This window comes from Pelophylax lessonae (genome assembly GCF_965119305.1).
Source record: "Pelophylax lessonae genome assembly, chromosome: 4".
In the NCBI taxonomy this organism is placed as follows: domain Eukaryota; kingdom Metazoa; phylum Chordata; class Amphibia; order Anura; family Ranidae; genus Pelophylax; species Pelophylax lessonae.
Genome location: NC_138771.1, coordinates 470,768,311 through 470,791,171, shown reverse-complemented (window position 1 = coordinate 470,791,171; position 22,861 = coordinate 470,768,311). Strand labels below are relative to the sequence as shown.

General features: G+C 44.6%; 1 protein-coding gene across 1 annotated transcript in view; it reads right to left on the bottom strand.

The window, feature by feature from the left end:
* Positions 1 to 21,833: 21,833 nt before the first annotated feature.
* Positions 21,834 to 22,861, bottom strand: part of RIC8B (RIC8 guanine nucleotide exchange factor B) — a 103,032-nt gene continuing 102,004 nt past the window's right edge. Inside the window, exon 10 of the mRNA XM_082254774.1 lies at positions 21,834 to 22,051. Coding sequence (XP_082110900.1) covers positions 21,940 to 22,051 — 112 coding nt within the window. The 3' untranslated portion in view covers positions 21,834 to 21,939. The remainder of the gene's footprint in view (positions 22,052 to 22,861) is intronic.

Here is a 22,861-nt window from a genome sequence, read left to right as displayed (position 1 = left end):
CCATGTGGGTCACCCACATGCGGTGAGTAGGGTGATTTCCAGAGAAGAAGGCCTGGAAGAGAGCTTGATTAAATGCTACCCAACGGGCTCTTCCGGTATGAGATCAGATAAAATGCCTGGCAAGCAAAATCTAGGGTCCAGCGCTTATTTAGATTGTAATACCCTATTAAGAGTATCCAGAACATCTATCCAATAGTGGTGGAGCCTAGGACATCTCCAAAGAACATGAATAAGGTAACCTTCTAGCTCATTTTTGTATTTAGAGTAAAAAGGATCTGTGAGTATACCCATATTATAGAACCTAACAGGAGTGTAGCGTGATCTCAATACTATACATAATTGAGACCATTTTTGTGAGGAAATGAAAGAGCTGGACACCACAGCCTGCAGCGCCTCTCCCTGCCGGTTACCTGATAAAAAAAAAAACCCAACTCCCCTTCCCATTTTTTATGGGCCTTATTGGGTTAGCCAAGTACGTACATAGTAGCATGCGGTAGCACCGAGAAGTAAGGACTTTAGCATAGTTACTGAAAAAATTAATTTAAAAATGAGGGTTAGTGATAAAGTCCATGAAGTCTCCTCCCCCTGGGCTCTGACAGCTTGTTGCAACTGCATGCAGTAAAAATGCAAGTGTTGAGGGAGATTAAATTTCTCCATGAGGACTGTAAAAGGGAGCAAATTCCCGTTCTGGAAAATATGCATCAAACGGGTCACACCGTGTGCCTTCCATCCACCCCCCTGTTGTAATTTGGCCTGTTCCCGATAGGATTTATTTCTGCAGATTAGACTGTATGATGTACAGTGGGTACGGAAAGTATTCAGACCCCCTTAAATTTTTCACTCTTTGTTAAATTGCAGCCATTTGCTAAAATCATTTAAGTTCATTCTTCTTCCTCATGAATGTACACATAGCACCCCATACTGACAGAAAAACACAGAATTGTTGACATTGTTGCAGATTTATTAAAAAAGAAAAACTGAAATATCACATGGTCCTAAGTATTCAGACCCTTTGCTGTGACACTCATATATTTAACTCAGGTGCTTTCCATTTCTTCTGATCATCCTTGAGATGGTTCTACACCTTCATTTGAGTCCAGCTGTGTTTGATTATACTGATTGGACTTGATTAGGAAAGCCACACACCTGTCTATATAAGACCTTCCAGATCACAATGCATGTCAGAGCAAATTAGAATCATGAGGTCAAAGGAACTTCCTGAAGAGCTCAGAGACAGAATTGTGGCAAGGCACAGATCTGGCCAAGGTTACAAAAAGATTTCTGCTGCACTTAAGGTTCCTAAGAGCACAGTGGCCTCCATAATCCTCAAATGGAAGACGTTTGGGACGACCAGAACCCTTCCTAGAGCTGGCCGTCCGGCCAAACTGAGCTATCGGGGGAGAAGAGCCTTGGTGAGAGAGGTAAAGAAGAACCCAAAGATCACTGTGGCTGAGCTCCAGAGATGCAGTCAGGAGATGGGAGAAATTTGTAGAAAGTCAACCATCACTGCAGCCCTCCACCAGTCGGGGCTTTATGGCAGAGTGGCCCGACGGAAGCCTCTCCTCAGTGTAAGACACATGAAAGCCCACATGGAGTTTGCTAAAAAAAACACCTGAAGGACTCCAAGATGGTGAGAAATAAGATTCTCTGGTCTGATGAGACCAAAATAGAACTTTTTGGCCTTAATTCTAAGCGGTATGTGTGGAGAAAACCAGGCACTGCTCATCACCTGTCCAATACAGTCCCAACAGTGAAGCATGGTGGTGGCAGCATCATGCTGTGGGGGTGTTTTTCAGCTGCAGGGACAGGACGACTGGTTGCAATTGAGGGAAAGATGAATGCGGCCAAGTACAGGGATATCCTGGACAAAAACCTTCTCCAGAGTGCTCTGGACCTCAGACTGGGCTGAAGGTTTACCTTCCAACAAGACAATGACCCTAAGCACACAGCTAAAATAACGAAGGAGTGGCTTCACAACAACTCCGTGACTGTTCTTGAATGGCCCAGCCAGAGCCCTGACTTAAACCCAATTGAGCATCTCTGGAGAGACCTAAAAATGGCTGTCCACCAACGTTTACCATCCAACCTGACAGAACTGGAGAGGATCTGCAAGGAGGAATGGCAGAGGATCCCCAAATCCAGGTGTGAAAGACTTGTTGCATCTTTCCCAAAAAGACTCCTGGCTGTATTAGATTAAAAGGGGGCTTCTACTAAATACTGAGCAAAGGGTCTGAATACTTAGGACCATGTGATATTTCAGTTTTTCTTTTTTATTAAATCTGCAACAATGTCAAGAATTCTGTGTTTTTCTGTCAGTATGGGGTGCTATGTGTACATTCATGAGGAAGAAGAATGAACTTAAATGATTTTAGTAAATGGCTGCAATATAACAAAGAGTGAAAAATGTAAGGGGGTCTGAATACTTTCCGTACCCACTGTAAATCCCTCCACCCCCTGTAACTGCTTTGCCTTAGTACAAATTTTTTGTATAAGGCTATAAGTGGGGAAAGTTTTGTGTTTAGCAAACAACCCCGCTTCCAGGCCCATCAGGACAGAGTCTGCACCCATGCATCTTAACATAATGCATGTCGCTACTTAAGGAAAGTTAGCGGGAGTAGATGAAGGGGAGGGGAACGTACCTGTAAGATACTGCAGCTGGGCTGCAACATAGTACAACCAGGGGTTAGGGAGTGCCAAACCGCCCTCATCTTTGAGATTTTGTAATTTTAATTCCAGGGGGGCGGTTATTCCAAATCAGGGACCTGAAGATAGATTGAACCATTCCGAAGGTTAAAGGAATCACCACTGGTAAATTATGCAATGGATATAGCAACTGGGGCATCAAAATAATATTAATTAAATTTGTTCTGCCTGCAACCGACAACCGTAACTTGCTCCAGGTATTGACCTCATCTCTGAATCTAGACAATAAGGGATGTATGTTTAAAGCGGAGTTCCGGGCACAGATGTAATTTTTTACTAAACATACCCCCGGGACAGTCAGGGCTAGCACATTCCACAATGGCTAGCCTCTGATCTGTCCCGGTTCGCACTTACCTTTTAGAAGAAATACTTACTTATAAAATTTCCTCCACAGCGTTTCCATCTCTCTTGTGGGCAGCTGAAGCCGGCGCGGTCCTCTTCTGTGTCTTCTTCCGCGTCTTCTTGTCCCAGAATGCGCCGCACCGGCCCCTCTCGTCACTTCCGGTGCGGCGCTGCATTCCTCCACAGCTTCTGGGCATGCCCAGAAGCTGTTTAGCAGGGGAATGCGGCGTCGCCCGGAAATGACGTGCGGGGCCGGGGCCGTCGCATTGATTCCTGGGAGCTATGACGTTCAGCTCCCAGGAATCATAGCGAGACAGGAAGTGACGGGGTGAGCCGCGGCTCCGAGGGAGGAAGTACTCTGAGGTGAGTATCTTCGATCTTCAATTACAAGGTGAGTAAACAAAAAAAAAAAACCTAACTATCCAATTCCTTTTCAGGTGAGGTCTACCTAGCGGAGGGGCACAAAAAAAAAAAATCTTTTTTGTGCCCGGAACTCCGCTTTAAGTGGCAGTAATCCAATATTGGAGGTTATGTGAACTCCTAAATATTTAAATGAGGATATGGTGGGTATAGGAAAAACCGCAGCAACTGACTGACCCGATTCCCCATCCAGTAACAGTAAAGCGTATTTTGTTCAGTTAATGGTTAGGCCTGAAAAGTGCCCAAACTGGGGATCGTGTCCATGACAGCCTCCAGAGAAGAGGTAGTGTCTCCCAAAAGTAGCAGCATGTCAGCATACAACATAATTTTTTCAAGCAGGTCACCATAACGGAACCCAATATGTGGATTGGCACAAATCAAGGCAGCCAGTGGCTCAAGGGCAACCACAAACAACAGCAGGGAGAGAGGGCAACCCTGCCTAGTCTCTCGGCCAAGCTCAAAGGAGGGAGATACCCTATCTGCATACCTAATGGCAACTTTAGGGGCATAATACAGAAAATTAACCCATTTGATAAACCTTTTGCCAATGCCGAATTTGATCAGCACTGCCCACAAATACTGCCTCTATACTGTCGAACGCTTTGTTAGCATCCAGGGATAGTAGCGCTCAGTGCCCTTTATTGTGGCCATCCTTAGGCACACATGTGCAATAATCATGCTGTCTAATCAGCATCTTGATATGCCATACCTTTTGAGGTGGATGGATTATCTCGGCAAAGGAGAAGTGCACACTAACACAGATTTAGCCAGACTTGTGAGTAATATTTGAGAGAAATAGGCCTCTTGTGTACATAGTAATAGTCTTAGATCTTTGAATTTAGCTCATGAAAAATGGGGGCAAAAACAAAAGTGTTGCATTTCTACTTTTGTTCAGTGTATGTGGCCTTCAGAGGCACATATTTTCTCCTAGAGCAGGGGAGGACTGATGAGATCTAGGAAACCTAGCAAGTAACCTCCCTGTCTTCTCACCCTCCTTGTAGAATGCCATTTTAGAAAAAAATAGTTTACGGTCTGCAGCGGAGGTCCTCAGCCAATCCAGGGGATTCTGGGCCGACAACCACGTCTCCCTCGTGGAATCCAATGAAGAAGTGATATATTGTGATTCCAACTGTCGCACCTGGCCTTCGATCTGCAGGATAAACTCTGAGGAGGATTTTTTAATTGCATTCATTTCTGCAATAAAGATACCCCGCAAGTGGGCCTTAAAAGCCTTCACATAATAATTTCTCTCCCAAGCATATGATTATTGGCTAAAAAGGTCTGTATTTGAGCCTCTATGCGGTCATAAGAGGGGAATCATTTCAGCCAAAAGGCATTCAATTTCCAGGGGAACCTGTGGCATGATGAAGGTGGTTGGGCTTGAAGCCAGACCACCAGAGGAGAGTGATCAGACACCCCACGCAGTAGGTATTTTAGATGGGACACCATATTGGAGCTGGCAGTATTACTGATGCAGAGATCAATTCTAGAGAGGGACCCATAGGATTTAGAGAAACAGAACTATTTGTTCAATGGATATTTGAATCTCCATAGCTCAATCCAACCCACCTCTGAAATTAGTTTGCCTAGAGCTGTAGTTCTGCTCCCATTAGGCTGAAGGACAGGTGGGTGCCTATCTAACAATGGATCAAGGTAAAAGTTGAAATCCCCAAGGATAAGCAATGGAGTATCTGGTTTATCAGACAGGTACGACAGCAGCTCCCTTAACACCTCCCAGGAGAAAGGATCAGTACATATACAAAAGCAAGTATGATAGTAACAGCATATAATTTGCAATATAAAAAAAAAAAAAATGGCCACCAGAGTTCACCTTAGAACCCAATTCCCAGTAGGCAAGGGCCCTATGAATCAGGACACTGACCCCACGGGAATATGTCGTGTGTGCGGAGTGATAGCTCCCCATTAACCAAGAATAATTTAGGCATGAAACAGTCCTGAGTGACGTGAGTTTCCTGGAAACATACTATCGCTGGCTGGAATCATCTGATACAGGTGGAGACCATAGTCCTCTTCAATGGATCATGTATACCCCGGACATTCCAGGACACCAACAGGCTATCAGCCATGGCAAAGTGCAGGTATAAATGTGGGAAAGTAGGAGCTCGCATGGGTAGTTCCCAACCTGTAAGCCCAAGTCAAGTCAGTTCTGGAGGTAAGCACATAGGTGTATCTTGCTCAACAGGCAGCTGTCTGGGGATAGGGCAGTTACTCTGGCATTCCAAGGGGTAGGGGGTAAAGAATCTCCGAAAAAAGGAAAAAAGTAAGGATCAACATCCAAGCCCTGTGTCCCCCTTATGAGGATCACCCTCCTCACATGCAGCACCCCAGCATGAGTCACAGGCTCCTGCACAGGTGGAATCTTAAATCTTTCCCATTAGACTGACCCGAGACAGCAGACAGCTTCTGGGTGTAATAAAGCATGTCCCGTAGGGGGTCCTTCCCCTAGAGTTTAGGGGGTTTGGGAATGCTACTCATGTTCCCCTTATTCCCTAGTTTGTCCCTTCCACGAAGGAGTCATTGCAGTAAGGGCTGCTGGGCGCCATCTTGGATTGCTGAGGCTGCGACGTCTTCTCGGCCCTTGCTGGTCATCATTTAAGCAGCCAGTGCAAGAAAACACTGCTCTCGGGACTTCCAGGGACACAGGGCAGCAGGCAGGACCGATATGGAGGCGATTAATGTAGGAGGGAAGGATCACCGCAGAATTAGAAGCAGGAGCTGCAGCCCCTCACATGCCTGTGCAGGCCACGCTCCCTCAGCCTGCCCATAGTTGGATCGAGGCTCAGGCGGTCCCTGGTGAACTGGCCAAAATTCGATCCATTTATGGCTGGCTTAAGAATTATTTTAAGAAAAGCTGGAGGATTGAGAACTTTTGATTCTTTAAACTTGTATAATGCAGTGGCTCCAAAAATTACTTATACAGAGCAACAGCAAATCCTAAACTAATCTTAGATTTGCATTTTATAGAAGAAACCAAGAGGTAGTAAAAAGAGACTGACATGCTTTTATTCTGACAAGTGAGCAAGAACAATTCATAAACAATTCATAAAACAAATTCATGCCTTTATTAAATAAAGCATTTTAACATAATTTCCAGCATTTTTCTGGTTTCCCCTCTGCCCCCCAGAAAATTTCAACTAATAATTCATAATTGGGTTTTGAAGTATGTTTACCAAAGATGTATAGTTTAGTTTTTTGAGGTGAATGTTGCTATGTTTTATCACTAACAGGTTTTATGTGACATTAGGGATACCAGTGAGAAAACCTTCATCAGTTCCCTGCTGCAGTCTTGCTCAGACAACATATGTAATAAGGCCGTCTCCTGCTAATTCTGCATATATTAAATCAAACTCTACAATGCCTTTTACAGTGGTGACTGCCATATGTGTTATCTGGGATAGATAGAAGGTAATGATGAATTGTCGCGCTGCAAAAATTTTAAATGCATTGGAATGGATGAAGAGAAAATTTTAAGGCGATTTAAAGCTGAACTCCAGGTAAACCACTAAAAGCATTGATAAAATGCATATTTTAGCCATTTTCCTGTCAATATTGTATACCCAGAGTATATAATCAGAGCTGCAATACTTTGTTATTTAGGTTTTCTGCTTTGTTAAGGGCTCCACAGACTTTGACTGGCTCCTTAAATATTTTACAAGTTAAGGTGGCCATACAAGGGTAAAATTCCAGAAGAATTCTCTTTTGAAAATCTTATCTAAGAACTTTCGGTTGAATTTCGCACCATTAGTGGGCCGCAGCAATGGCTGATATTTGTGCGGCCATCGAATTTAAGTGATCAGGCATGTTGAAACGATTTTCTAATCAATCATGAGAGAATCGTGTAAGAAAAAGGAATGAGCATGAGCACAAGAAAAGAAACATTCCCAGGAAAGGATCCCAAAAGTTCTGATTTTCAAAAGAACATTTGTTTGAAATTGACACATATGTTCCACTGTGCTGCATGTACTCTGAGCAAAGCTTCATTGGTGGGTGACAGAAGATACATAATGATCACTTATGGTGTCCTTAAAAATTGGATTCTTGACTTGCCGTAAAATCCATTTCTCTGATGTTCATTGACGGGCACAGCTCCTGATCTTCTTAACCATTGAGTTATACTGCCCCCTACAGGAGTCGGACACTAGGCAGAAAAAAAGTCTGGCTACGCCTATGGGCAGTCTCAGGGGGTATACTCCCTCTCTCTGCTATAGCTACTCAGTTTTGTTACAAGCAGTGTCAGAAGAATTACAACTCCACAGAGGGGTGTGTGCGGTGTCTGTCAATGAACATCAGAGAAATGGATTTTTCGGTAAATCAAAAATCACATTTTCTCTTTCGTTCATTGACGGACACAGCTTCTGTACTTCTTAACCATTGGGGCGTCCCACAGCAGTGTTTAACATGAGGGGTGGGAACAGCGAAAATAAACTCCCAAGGCTAAACTATAGCCATCCAGGTAAACAGGAGCTCAACCAAAACAACTGGAGCCCACGTGAAAAAAAAAAAAGCACCCTCTTAGGTCCTCTAAACAGCAGCCTGCAAAATCTTGCGGCCAAAGGAAGCATTTGCAGCTGCGAACACATCCACTTTATAGAACTTTGTGAAAGTGTGCACCGACGACCAGATGGCCGCATTGCAAACCTGCGTCACTGATGCCTGATGACGGAAGGCCCAGAAGGCACTGAACACCTGAGTAGAGTGCACCTTGACAGGGGAAGGAGGAACCTGACCCCTGATGGAATAGGCCTGAATCACGGTCTGTCTGATCCATCTGGAAATAGTCACAGAGGAAATGGACAACCCTTTCTGAACCCCATCTGTGAGCACAAATAGTCAGTCTGACTTCCTAAAAGACTCCGTAGCTGCCAGGTACACCCTAATTGCCAGGACCACATCCAAGGCATGCAAAACAATTTCCTGCAGATGTGTTGGCCTGGGACACAGGGAAGGCAACACAATGTCTTCATTCAAATGAAAATCAGAGACCCCCTTTGGAAGGAATGATAGGCAGGGGCGAAGAACCATCTTATCTCTGTGAACCACGAAGTAAGGCGAACGACAGGATAAAGCCGCCAATTCTGACACTCTGCACGCAGAGGTGATGGCCACCAAAAAGGCCACAGTTTGGGACAGCGTAAGCAGGGAAATCTCCATAAGATTCTTAAAAGGAGGCTTCTGGAGGACTGAGAGCACCAAATTGAAGTCCCAAGGTGGTAACAGGGACTGCACTGGAGGAGACAAGTGCCAAACTCCCTGACGAAAAGTACGCACTAGGGAGTGTGTGGCCAAGGGCCATTGAAAGAAGACAGCTAAGGCCGACACCTAGCCCTTGATAGTACTCAAGGCCCCATTGCAGGAAGGTCAAGATCCGAGCCACCGAAAAAGAATGGAGGATGAACCCCAAGAGACTCACACCACACAATGCATGTCTTCCACTTATGATGGTAGATCTTTCTAGAAGTAGATTTCCTAGCTTTAAACAGCGTTGGAATCAACGACTCAGACAAATCTCGATCCATCAGCACCTGGCCTTCAACAGCCAAGCCGTCAAAGCCAGCGACTGTAGAGCAGGATGGAAGATTGGTTCTTGGGACAACAGATCCTCCCTAAGAGGAAGTTTCCAAGGAACGTCAGCGACCAGCCACACCAGATCGGCATATCAAGCTCAGCGAGGCCAGTCCAGGGCCACTAAGATGACCAGAATCCCTTCTGCCTCGATTCTGCATAGAAGTCTTGGAAAAGCTTGAGAGAAGGGAAGGTGTAAATCAAAATCTACTGACCCCCATAGGGCAATCAGCACATCTGTGGTGTCCGCCAGAGGATCCTGTGACCAAGCCACAAACCTCTGCACCTTTCTGTTGAGCCAGGACGCTAACAGATCCATCTCAGGGATGCCCCACCGGAGACACAACTGATGAAACGCCTCTGGATGAAGGGACCACTCCCTTTGGTCCAATGCCGGCCGACTGAGGTAATTTACCTGCCAGTTTTCCACCCTGTGAATGTGTAAACAGGTTTGAGTAAAACCCCTGAAACCGTTCCGAAGTCAGAACCGGGACCATCACCCTTTAAAAGTAAAAGGTCTTGCACTGCCCCAAAAAGAGACTGTAAGCTGACTGGGGACAGTCACACATTGGAAGGAAAAACCTTACAGGAGGGTAGGAACGAAACTCAATCTTGTAGCCAGACCAAATGACCTCATTGACCCACTTGTTCTTGTACCAGGGGAGTCCACGGGTCCGGGAACAAGCGAAGACGCCCCCCAGATACGGGTAAGGGCCTTGTCCACAGATCTGGAGAAACCCACAATTGACTTGCCAGACCAAGTTCGCTTGTTTCCTCCAGAAGAGGCCCCCGAAGGGCTCCGATCCCTTGTTAGTCGACTCTGAGAAATGAAACGTCGTCTTATGAGCCGAGAAGGGGGGCCCACATCTACGACAAGGGTTCTTGCCTTTAGTAGCCTGTGGAAGAAAGGTACTCTTCCCCCTGTGAGACCTTTAATTAAGTCATTCAGGGTAGCACAAAACAGACGATCACCTTTAAAGGAAAGATCAGTCAAGGCCTTTTTAGAAGTCTAGTCCGCAGACTAGCATTTGAGCCAAAAGACACGCCACAGGACCACTGTCAAAACAGAGAGCCGAGCCACTAGGGGAGCCGCATCCAAAGAGGCATCACAGATAAACTTCAGCCCCTGGACCAGCTGGTCCGCCAGCTCAGCAAAGGCGGCGGGGGGGGGGGGGGGAGGGGTATCGACTACTCCCCTCCAGGTCTTGGCGCAAAAGCTTAGCTAATTCGGTCAGAGTCTGCAACACCAGGGCAATGGTGATATTGGCCTCAGTGCCGAACCAGCCAGGGTGTACATAATGCGGGCCACAGCCTCCGCCGCCTTATCAGCCGGGTCCTCAAAGGCCTGGGACACTTTAACCGGAATCGCTTGGGGACCCCAAGGGGACACTTTGGTCATCCCCACTCTTTAGTGACAATTCTGTCAAAACAGGAGGGGAAAGGGAACACACCTTTTCCGCTCCGGATGGCTTGTGAATGCCTAAGGGAATCTGTGCCTAGGTCGCAGCTGCGTCCTCCATTATTAAGGTCTCATGCACAGCATTAGTGTGTCCACCAGCGCCTTTTTGCACTCTGTTGCAGAAGAGAAGGAATTCTCCTAAGTATCTGAGGATTCAGGGAGCGTGGTCACAGACCCAGCAGGGTGAACCACATCCACGGTGGCCAAATCAGATTCAGAATCTGGTGAGACAGATGAGGCAGGGGAATATGGGGGGCGCATGTTGCCAACCCGTCGTCCAAAAACCACCGGACACAAAGGACTCCAGAACCGCCATCAGTGGATCGATGGATGGATGGGACCCAGAGGGCCCCGCAGCCTCAGTGAGGGGATCAGGTGGGGAGATGTGCTCCAAAGACTCCATAAGTCATCAGGGGGACCTCACAAAAAAGTGAAAAACACAGCTAAGGGACACCCCCACCGCTCCGGCAGCACCAACCGTCCGCCATTAACAGAACACCTAATCGATCCTCAACAGAAACCAGGCACTGCAGCCACCAGGAGAATCTGCACTGCACGTGCGGTGATCATGAAATCAAATAATCCAGGAGTCAGCACCAGGGGATGAGGAGGGGCTCCCACCACAGAAATCACCACCCCGAGGGCTCCACTGTTATGGCAGCTGCCATTTTCAATGATAAACCACCGCAAAATGGCCACCGGACTACACAAACATGGCCGCTGTGCATTGAGCACAGAGGCTACAAGAAAACGGCGGCACTACGAGGCTCCCAGGAGGGATCCCTGGGCCTCAGAAAAATGGCACAGGCAGGAAAGGGGGGCCCCTGGCAGGAGCCCCCACCAGGTACAGTCCCCCCCACAGCTGATTGCCGGGTTGTCGTCAGCACACCCCACCCCCACCACAGGCGGTGGATCAGGCCACCTCACAGCCCCAGCGAAGGAGGGGTCGGATGGGGGGTGAAAACAGGAAGGAGGAGAACCCAGGAGTCCGACCGTCCCATGGAAGGGCCCACGTCCACCCCAAAACCCTCCAGGTGGAGAGGGGGGACAGTTACTTATAACAGGAACCAGGCAGGTACTGCTCTTGACAGAACCCCTTTCCATCTAAATGGGTGGGCATCAGCTAGGAGGATCGCTGCGACTCGAGCCGAGACCCCATTGTATGCGACCTCATGAGGCATTTAACTCACAGGCCAGCCCCCGTCCGGTGGGGCACTATCATGGCGGAGCTGAGCTTAGGTCTGCGCATGCGCGCTCGCTGGCCAGACTGGGGTGACCACTGGATCTAGATTATCCAGCCCGTCGCCCAGTCCGGCAGTTGATTGTAGATCTCACAGGAAAAAAACAGGAGAAAAAAAAATCGATCTAAAAAGAAAAAAAATGCCAGGACCAGAGATCCCAGCAAGGAACTAGGTCCTTACTCTTGACTAGATAGAAAAAAACCTGAGTACCTATAGCAGAGAGGGAGAATACCCCCTGGGACTGCCAATAGGCGTAGCCAGACTTTTTTTTGCCTAGTGTCCTACTCCTGCAGGGGGCAGTACAACCCAATGGTTAAGATCTGGAGCTGCATCCATAAATGAACAAAAGAAAAAGTATATTTCAACTTTTGCAGCCCCGTTAGGATAACACCTTCTTTTATATTTTTTACATGTTCCTATTACCATAGCATAACAAGAAAGTAACCAGTAATGTTTAAATATTTTAAGTGTGTTTTTTTTTTTTTTTACTTAAAAATCATGTTCTTCCTACTTTGATGTTTGAAAACTTTACTTTTCCTACTTTGTGATGTTTGGGCGTGGAGGGTTGCTGTCTCCTGTCTGTACTGCGTTGGCAATTCTTCATTATCAGCCGTAAACTAGAATTTAACATTCTCTATCATAACAAAGTTGGAAACCACCCTGAGCTATAACTTTTCAGTGTGGAGACAGACTACCCAGAATTTTTTTAAATCCGCCATGACACCACCACCTTAAACATCTAAAAAGGTAAGAAATATATAATTTTTGAAATTTTTCTTATGCTGAGTTTATGGGAACACATAACATAGTGTGGTTTTCCCAAATTTGACTGCAAAAGTGGAAATGTACTTGAGGATCGGTTCAAACTAGCCCAACTACAAAGTCGTGTGACTTTCAGTGCAACTTTGGAGTCTGACTTTGGTCCGACTTTAATGCCACAGAGTGTAAAAAGTCACATCAAAGTAGTGCAGAAATCTTTTCTAAAGTTGGACAGACTTGCGTAGTATCAGTTAAGACAGCTCTCACAGGGAAACATTGAATTTCATATGTTATCTGACTTGAGGTCTCACAAGTCGGATCCTATGTTGTATCGGTGTGAACTGGGCCTTAAGGTAAACTTGTCAGTATCCTGGCCTTAATAAGTGCACCTAAGAAGTCCCCTCCTGAACCTGGCTATACTCTGGCCTTGCCATAGCCTGCTGAGGTCCCAGCAAAATATGGAGGGGAAGGTTGGATAGGTTTCACTTGCGTGCTTTACTTTTTACACATTCAAAAATTACATATAAAGTAAATCCTGCAAGCTCGGTCTAAAAAGATTATGCAGGTTTTATTGATGCAGTTTACAAACCACTCCCAGAGACCCAGGAGACAGCAAATATTATAAAGAAAACAGATTGGTCCGCTAGAAGACTGCACATAAATGCAGTGTACCAGATTTTACAATCAAAATGGGTTCTACCTTGCTACACAGATAATAAAGGTATAATATGACTTACAAGCTAAAGCTATAGTCCTGTTTAAATAATAACTTACACAGGTAATCCGTTAATAGTCAGTCGAGCAAACTTCACATTGCCGTAAAACGACAAAGCTGGGTTGCTGCAATCATCCTGCAACTGGAACAGATCACAGTCAGTAACAGCAACTAATGTCCATTAATAGGGCCATTGTGTGGTTAAAGGGGCTGACCATGGCAAGATTGTCTAGTGGTTAGTTGAGTTGTGTCAAGTAGAAAATGTAACATGAACATTTCCATGCTGCTTGAAAGCACTGCACCTATTATATTGAATTTTTTTTTTTTTTTTTTTAAAGCCCAGCCATCCTGATGCCCATCCTGCTGTAATTTTAAATTTTTTTATTCTCAAATCCTTCCAAAAACCCTTCAGGGTGATCACATTAAACACAGGGCCTCCTAGTACTGGGTAGTCAAGTATGCAGACAGAAAACTTACAGTTCTGCATCATTTAAACTGAGAAGCTGAGTGTAGGATGCCATAGCAACACACCCTCAGACGGCAGATCCATGAAACCCTGCACGCACAGTATGTCCTTATTTTCTTTGGGTTAAACAGTGTTTTCTAGTTTAAAAAATTACCTCGTGGGGCAGTGCCTCAAATTATTTTAGCCGAAATATTAACACTATAGGCACCAACTGCTTCTAGTCAGTAAGCAGATACAACCCTTGTCTCACCTGTGTTACAGCACTCCAGCCCTATTTAGGTACAAGAGGGGCAAGCCCAAGACTAAGCAAACAGCGACTTTCTGTAGCCTGGAGCATTGACAAGGGGGTCTCAAATAGTAACGTTTACGATCTGTGTAATATTTAGAAGACTTTAGCTTAATCTTAAGCAACATGACAAGTGTCTTCATATTCTGCATGCACAACCTGCTCTAATCAGGTGGCCATATCTATGTCAGCTATATAAAAGATGGCACAAGTGTATAATGCAATCCTGGTCCCACTGATATGTACTATGCATGTAGAAACTAATAAGGCATGTTTCTAAATGTAATACGTTAAAATGAGGTAAATGTGCCATGCATTTTGGGTATGTTCTTTCAAGACCAAATGGTTTGAAAATAGATCTAAACCCCAACTGGATGACCAATATTTTGCACTGTGTATCATAAAGTGAATGTAAAAGTGTTTTTTTTTTTTTTTAATAACCAATATGTTATACCTACAATAGGTTTGTACAGAACGGCACTGCTCTTCCTGTTAGCCATATGCCACCATAGGAAGCCACTTCCTGTGGTGGCACATGTGCAGGTTTGTTCCCTATCCACATTGTGAGCCAATGCCTCCTGCTGCTCTTAACCACTTAAGCCCCGGAGGATTTGGCTGCTAAACGACCAGAGGGTATTTTGCGATTCGGCACTGCGTGACTTTAACGGACAATTGCGCGGTCGTGCAACGCTGTACCTAAACGAATTTGGCGTCCTTTTTTCCCACAAACAGAGCTTTCTTTTGGCGGTATTTGATCACCTGTGCGATTTTTTGATCACGCGCTATAAACAAAAAAAGAGCGTAAATTTTGCAAAAATAGCAATATTTTTCCCTTTTTTTTATATGAAATTCCCCCCCAAAAAAATGTAAAAATCAAAATTTTTTTATATTTTCGGCCAATTTGTTTTATGCTACCTATGTTTGGTAAAAAAAAATCGCAAAAAGCGTATTTTGATTGGTTTGCGCAAAAGTTATTGCGTTTACTAACAAAGGGAAAGATTTTTGTCATTTTTGTTGTTTTTTTTTTTTAACGCGTAATGGCGGCGATCTGCGATTTTTTTTGCGGTACTGCGACATTGCGGCGGAAAGATCGGACCCTTGACTGACATTTTTGACACTTTTGGGGTTACCAGTGACATTTCTACAGTAATCAGTGCTATATATATGCACTGTTACTGTAAAAATACACTGGTAGTGAAGGGGTTAACTTTATTTGAGAGGGAGGGGCTGTGTGTGTCCCTAGGGGCGTGATTCTAACTGTGATTGGCTGTGGCTTCAACTGTATGCAGAGTGATCAATGGATCTACATAGTAGATCCATGTGATCAGCTCTCATACAGAGAGGAGAATGACAGGCAGCTTGTTTACACAAGCTGCCTGACTTTCTCCCTCTCCCCCGCCGATCGCAGAGTGGCCGGCGGCAATCGGGTCCGCCGGTCACACGCGCGGGGGGGTCCGTGACCACGCGGGAGCGCGCCTCCGGCGGCGCGCGCTCGCTCCCTAAACCCTCACAGGCGAGCGACGTAGACCTACGTCACTTTGCCTGTGAGGGGCTGACCGCCGCCGTAGATAGTCGTGCGGCGGTCGGCAAGTGGTTAATGAGTCCAGGGGAGTAAAAGTTGCCCAATAAAATATAATTTTTGTAAGAACTTACTGTAAAATTATTTTCTCTGAGTCCTCTGACAGTCACCGCCCATCCATTTAGCCTTCACTATTGGGTAATGGAGCCCTCTTCAGGAGTAAGCTAGACAGTTAGAAATGTTATAAAAAACTTTTCTATACTTAGACACACCTCTAGGGGGCCAACCCCAGCCATTATCCTGATCCAGTTACAACTGGTCCTCCATTTGTAGCAAGCAGTACCCGAAGGCAGTAACGCCCAGATCCAAAAAAACAGAGGGGCGGGGGCGGCGACTGTCAGAGGACTCAGAGAAAATAATTTTACGGTACGTTCTTACAAAAATTCCATTTTCTCTTGCGTCCTCTGACAGTCGCCGCCCATCCATTTAGCCTTCACTATTGGGATGTCCCAAAGCAGTGCAGATGTGAGGGGTGGGAAGACGCAACCAACCTTAAAAGGCAACGAAAAAACACCCCAATGATGAAAAACACATAGATTGGTGAAAAAAAAAAAAAACATAGAAAACCGAGAAGCTAGGTCCCGGCAAGGAAAAAGCTAGCCTACTTCTGACGCTAGGCAGCATAAAACTGAGGACCAGGGGTAACTGGATCAGGATAATGGCTGGGGTTGGCCCCCTAGAGGTGTGTCTAAGTATAGAAAAGTTTTTTATAACATTTCTAACTGCCTAGCTTACTCCTGAAGAGGGCGCCATTACCCAATAGTGAAGGCTAAATGGATGGGCGGCGACTGTCAGAGGACGTAAGAGAAAAAGGGTTTTGTTTTTGCCTTGATGTAGAGCATACATTAGGATAAAAAAAACCTGAAGCCTTTACAACCAACCACTTGAGCAATTGCTATGTTTTTCAAACCTTTTTACATTTCAGTATTGCTTCTTTCATTCAGCCACCCCCTTCTATATGCACTCGCTCTGGCAACAGCTGAACATCATTGCCCTGGACTGGCTCTCCCAAAGTTGCAATAGTGGACCATGGAGAACCATGCCTGAGCAATGTGTTAGCATGACGACTTGTAGGCTCTGCCAGGGGAGCGTGTGACGTGGTGGCAACACAGACTACAGATGGTAGACCATTGTCACCCCATAACAGGAAGTGCTTGAGGAAGGACCTTGATGGCAGGAACAGCAGGTTTTACTTTCTACAGATTTAAATACTGCAAAAAACTTTTGAATTTAAACTGATCTGTTAAAGCTTATATGAGATTTGGGCAAATACCTTTAGATCTACTTCAAAGTTTAGTGGTTCTTAATTACTTTACTGTGTGAGTGGAGGTTGAGCCATTGTGTAAGGGCTACAAAGGGTTCTTTAAAGCTACCAAGTATAAAGTGTAGGCACTATACACCCATCTCCCACACAGTCCTATTGGCCAGTGAAGCAGCCTATCATAATGATGGACCAATACTAAATTGTCTAGGAGGTGGCAAGCTTCAAGTAGGAAGTATTGAAGCTTTACCCATCAGTCCAACCTGTTATCCATGGGTGGCAACAGGGCTTGGAGGCTGTTGCAGTTATGAGATACCTACATTTTATAATGGACAATTTTTCTGTCCAGATGCCACTTTTTACTCTTTAGGCCCCTTTCACACTAACAATCTGATCAGATCCGCCCGTCAGTTTTTCAGGCAGACCTGATCGGATGCCCCATGCATCCCTATGGGGCAGCGGATGTCAGCGGAGACATCTCCGCTGACACCCACTGCCATCCGATCCAATCCTGTCCGTCAAATCCAGAAGGATAGAAAACCTATTTTCCATCTGTTTGGCGGATCGGATGAGAACGGACAGGCGGTCCATTCTCATCCGATTCCCCCATAGAGGACAGCGGAGGATCTGACAGCTCCATCCCCGCACATAGAGCGGAGACGGAGTTGTCATCCGCCTGCTCAGCGGGGATCAGCGTTTCGATCCCCCGCTGAGCAGAACAGATTTCGTTGACGGAACGGACAGTGTGAAAGGACCCTTAGGGGCCAGAATATCCGCTTCATTGCACTTTTGGGAGCGTCTGATGGCTGGTCCCCAACTGTGATCTGATTTCATATATCCTCTGCTACATCGCAACAAGATACAGTACCGATTAAGTAACATAAGAGATTGTAGATAAAACTGCAATGCACATCAGAGGAGCAAGGATCGGATACTTCCAGAAGTCTCATATGCAAAAGTGTTTTGTTTTTTTTTCCCACCAATATAGCTCTTTAAAAACAAAGATCAATCACTCAGGTGGTAGGACAGTGAATACTAACTTTTTTGTTTGTAAGCTAGGCTTTTGTTAACATTTTAATCTAGTGCCAGAGCTGTTTTAATACTGATTTAAAAAAAAGTCCAAAATAAAGCCATTTTCAGTCTACTGCCTGATTTTGTAACCTAATCTAAAGCCTCGTACACAGGCGTCGAAAATCGGCAGGGAATTTTCGTCCGACGACCGATCTGCCGATTTTCGGCTTGTTACCGACTCCGACTTTGCGGCCGAAAAAAAATCTGGTGTGCAGGCTATAAAATTTTTGTCTGCCATCAAAACACGGCCGATTTTTGTGCAGTCAGTACAGATTTCGACAGGGAAAAATCTAATGAGCAAGTCTGGCCATGCTAAGTGAAGAAAGAACACAAAGAAAGCAAACCAACACATGACATCACTTCTGAAGTAGAATTTTGTCGGGCGAGAAAATTCGTGTGCAGTCTAGGCACATTACAACCAACAAAACACCACTCTGGACAAAAGACGGACGATTGGTCGGCCGATAATCGTTGCGTGTGTACTAGGCTTTAGACAACATCAGGAGTAAGCAACCATTTTTCTCAGAGACAAGAGTCTTATTATTTACTTGGAGGATTATCGATGGGTACTTTTGCATTGCACTGTTTTCCTTCATTATAAAGAAAAAAATAAAAACTGTAAAACTCTGAATCATGTCAATGTGGAAATCTATTAAGAAATACTGCTTAATCAACGTGTGTATTTTGCTACTCCACACACAACAATGCATGTCAGACAGTCCAACATTTCTTTCTCCATATTAAAAAACACTGTGATGCAAATCGAATGATACTGGCCTTACAGCCAAAAGTTCTGCAGTCAGCCCCACTCAACAAAATTTGATCTGAAAATCAAAGACACTGGGTAGAAAATTCTCACCCAAATAGTGACTGCAGTCACTGTCAACTTATTTTGAACAGTAGAAATCTTAATGTGCATGGCTAGCCTTACTTGACTATACCTGTATGCCTGGTATTATAACATCTGTACTTGATGAATATAAGCACATGATGAGGATAATGATATATAATGATTATAGTCATACCATGGTACTAATTTCAGTATGTAAACAGATTTTCCTTATGTAGAATAAGGACTGCATGACAAGGGCTGCTTTTGTGGCAACAGGATGTGTCACTGCTTTAACCCAGGTAAAGCTGGCCACAGATAGGTCAGTTCAACCAGTGAGTTGAACAAAAAACGTGGTTCCCCCATCCACGCACTTGATGTGGATGGGGGAATCCTCCCACTGTGTCATTGTATTATGACAACAGAGAGACTTCCCCGCTATCAGAATACATAGATCGCTGCTGCAGGCGGGAGCAAGTTTTTCAGAAGGGCGGTTGTACAGAATTCAGTCAGTAGATGGACTTCTTAACAGCCTCAGTGCTCATACATGGGTCAAAATTCAGCTGGTCCCTGCTGAACCAGCTGAATTTTGATCCATCTATGGGCAGCTTAAGTTTACTGTGCCCAGAGTTGGGCTTTAAATTGCTGTTAGGGTTATTATTTCTGGCTGTGACCCCATTGGAGATTTTCCCTTGCATCCTGTCCATATGCTGCAAGAAATGGGAATGAGATTGGCACTGGATCAAGAAGGCACAGACAGTAATAAAAACAATGGCCAAGATAAACTGTTGAATGTATTAAAAATCTAGCGGATGGAACACTGATTTTATGAATGCACCAGATAATAGTTCAAGTTGAGAGGTTTAAACAAATGATTAAAAAAAAAATCCCATGGGCAACATGTCTCAAAAAAGTATAAGGATCTGCACCTAATTTTCCAAAAATTAGTTCGGCAATGAAGGTGTGCAGTAAGGCACCAAGAGAGGATGATATGCGAGTCACTTTGCATTCCTCTACAACTACCATTCACAGTTTAACTGGCTCATTGTCTGAAGTTCAAACCTTTCCCCTCTCTACCAAAAACATGTTTTTTTTTTTTTTTATCCCTTTGGGGAAATTTCCCATCACTTCCTGTCCTGGCGAAATTAGAGAATATTCTCCCCAGCAGGGACACAAACAGCAATACAAAGTTGACAAAGACTCTAACCCTTTTTCAAAATATCCGATACAAAATTCTTGTCTGAAAGTCCACCAGATATTGATTGTATTTTGTATGGTTGTACTGCAACTGTTTTATGGCCAGGGCAGGGAACAGCGCTACCTGTAAGGCGACCTAGGCAGCTACCTAGAGTGCAACGTAGCAGGGGGCACCGGTGGAGCCTGACCCAGCGCCGAGGTAAGTCACTAGTGCCGGCCTGTCCATTAGGGGCGCCGCCCCCCCATCCATGCGTCCGGCCCCCTAATCTACATGCAGGATGCATGGATTCCAATGAGGGTTTTTTTTGTTTTTTTAACCCTCCTCTTATGTTAGAATTCAGTTACTATCCATGATGTTAGGGTCAGTTTTGACCCGTGTTTTAAATCAGCCATAAAATACCCTCTGAATAATTATTTATCATCAAATTTGTTTCTTACCTCTTGGTTACCTTGTTAGGCTTCTTTATCCTTGAAAAGATTGGTTTTAATATTTTTGGTGTGACCCCTAGACCTTTCTTTTGATAGCATACCTCTCATTGTCAAATTGAAAAAATGGTAAAATAAAGTCAGCAACTCTGAAATGAATTTGTCCTATGTTTCTTCACTTTATTTAGAGAAGCAGACAAGCAGGAAAAGAGATAGGCCCCTCCCTAACTACAGCTCACAGGGTTGAGAGGGGATTGGCTGTCACTGTTACTAAGCAGAGAGAGTGTTTATGTTTTCAGTTTTGGCACTTATTAGTGTCCTAAAATCCTATATTATAACTGGGTCAGAATTGACCCTAACACCATGAACGTCTTAATTTTCACCACAGTATTTTATAATTTAGTGAAAAGGATTATTTTTCTATTACATTGTCTAAATAGAGGTTCCTGACAAAGTAAAAAAATCTTGATGCAATAAACAAATTTATGTGATACTTATAGACATTCAAAACCTGAAAACGGGTCAGTTTTGACCCTGACACAAGAGGAGGGTTAAGCACGGGATTAGAGTCAGAAGCTCCAATATGCTTCAAAAAAGGGTGGGTTCGGGGAGCAGAGCACTGCACCCTGAGCCCACCCAGTTGTGTGACAATAGTGAATGAATATTTACTACCGCCACACTGATTCTCCTCCCGGCCAATCAGGAAGCTGGTCCTGAGACCTGTTTCCTAATTGGCCAAGGGAGAAGGCATCCTATTGGCGGAGGAGACGGCCGCCGAGAGGGGACATGGAGGAGACTGAGGGGGAAGCCCTCGCCGCCTGTCAGTCCGAAGGAACAAGGTAAGTGAACTGGCGCTGGGGGGGGGGGGCAATATGGTAAGGACTGGACTCTTAAACGACGGGGGGGGGGGGTCATTGGCCAGGTCCATCTGCTGCCCCCCCAACCGATGGAACACCAGCAGCCACTGGTTTGAACCCCTTCAGCAACTTGGGACGGGGGGTGGGAGAGCATGTGTGGGGGCGGCAATTTTTATTTTGCCTAGGGTGGCTAAAATCCTTGCACTGGCCCTGCAGGGCATTCTCTTTCTTCCGGAAGTCATTGTTTAATATGGTGGATACAGTTCGGCCTTGACTGTTGATCCTGATATTTACTTGCATTTGCACTTATTACGCACTCTTATTTTAAATTTCAATAAAAACATTGAAAGAAAAAATAATTATTGGCTGCAGCTGTGCTTTACTTTTTGTTTGTAAAAGCTAGTGTCACTTTAAAATGTCTCAATTTTTAGCTTAGCAAGGGTGAATCACGTCCTAAGTTTTCTTTTAAATATTCACAGTAATGGGTGAAGCACACCATTGGGTTTTTATTTAAAATATTCACAGCTTGCAGAAACACCCATCTGCCATCACCCCTACAATAGCTATTTCTGTTTATTATAAACCATTTATAAATGTAATGGGACAGTACTTTGTTGGTGAAAAGGTAACAGAAAAAAAAAGTATATACCTTATTTTTACTTCTTAAAGACAAAATATGTTCTGACTTATCAAGAGTATAAATAGATATCAAAAACAAAAAGTAAAAAACCACAGGAGATTTTTGTTAGTCTGAATCGGAGTTCTCTGGCTCAGGCACCCGCGTACCATGTATAACTTCTTCCAATGGTGCCATCGTCCCATCTGCTCTCACACCCATTGGTTTAATAATATCTTCCCTGGAAGACAAAAAAATAGTAATAATTATTTGCAGCTTTCAGAATGTGTTAGGCACTCAGACAGGGACAGCATACAAATATTTTCCCTTTTTATTAATCCAAGCTCCATGTTTAACAAATAAAGTTGACCCTAAAGGGCCAAAATAATGTGAAGAATAGATGCAGCTTGTTCTGTTGCTGTCTGCCAATTAAAGGGAAAGCACCGAAGTCCACATTTAATGAGTCCTGAACAAGGACGCAAGACTGCTGCGTTGTGTATACAAGTTCGCTTTTGTCTGTTTGTGATTTTATTCCAGTGTTAAAAAAAAAAACTGAATTGCCAGAGACACTCAGCACCAGTTCAGCAAATAGCTCCTATTCAGTTAGAAGACGGTGCGTTTTTATTTAATTAACAAAAAGAAAATAACGTAGGTGAGGTTCCGCCTGCACGTCCTCTAGTGGTGCTTGAGACCTGCTCGATTCACTAAGAATTAGTCAACCTTCTTTCTGTAGCTTTTTGTCCATGACAGTTTAATTACAGAGCTGACAATCATTTTAATCCTTTTAAAGCCTCCAACGGCCCTCCATCATCAATCCAATTATATCTAGCCCCCAAGCCACTACCTCATTTGGTAGTCCTTAATTATTGATTTAAAGCTAATAAACGAGCACAATAAATTAATTTTCAATGTTACTGAATTATAGGAGTGCCAGCCCTAAAAATCGGTAAAGCCATGTACAACTTGGATTCGCTGAGTGCATTTGCATGCATTGAAGGTGACCGTCCAATGTATTCAGTCACAGGATGGCTTTGGATCTCTGTTAGGCAGA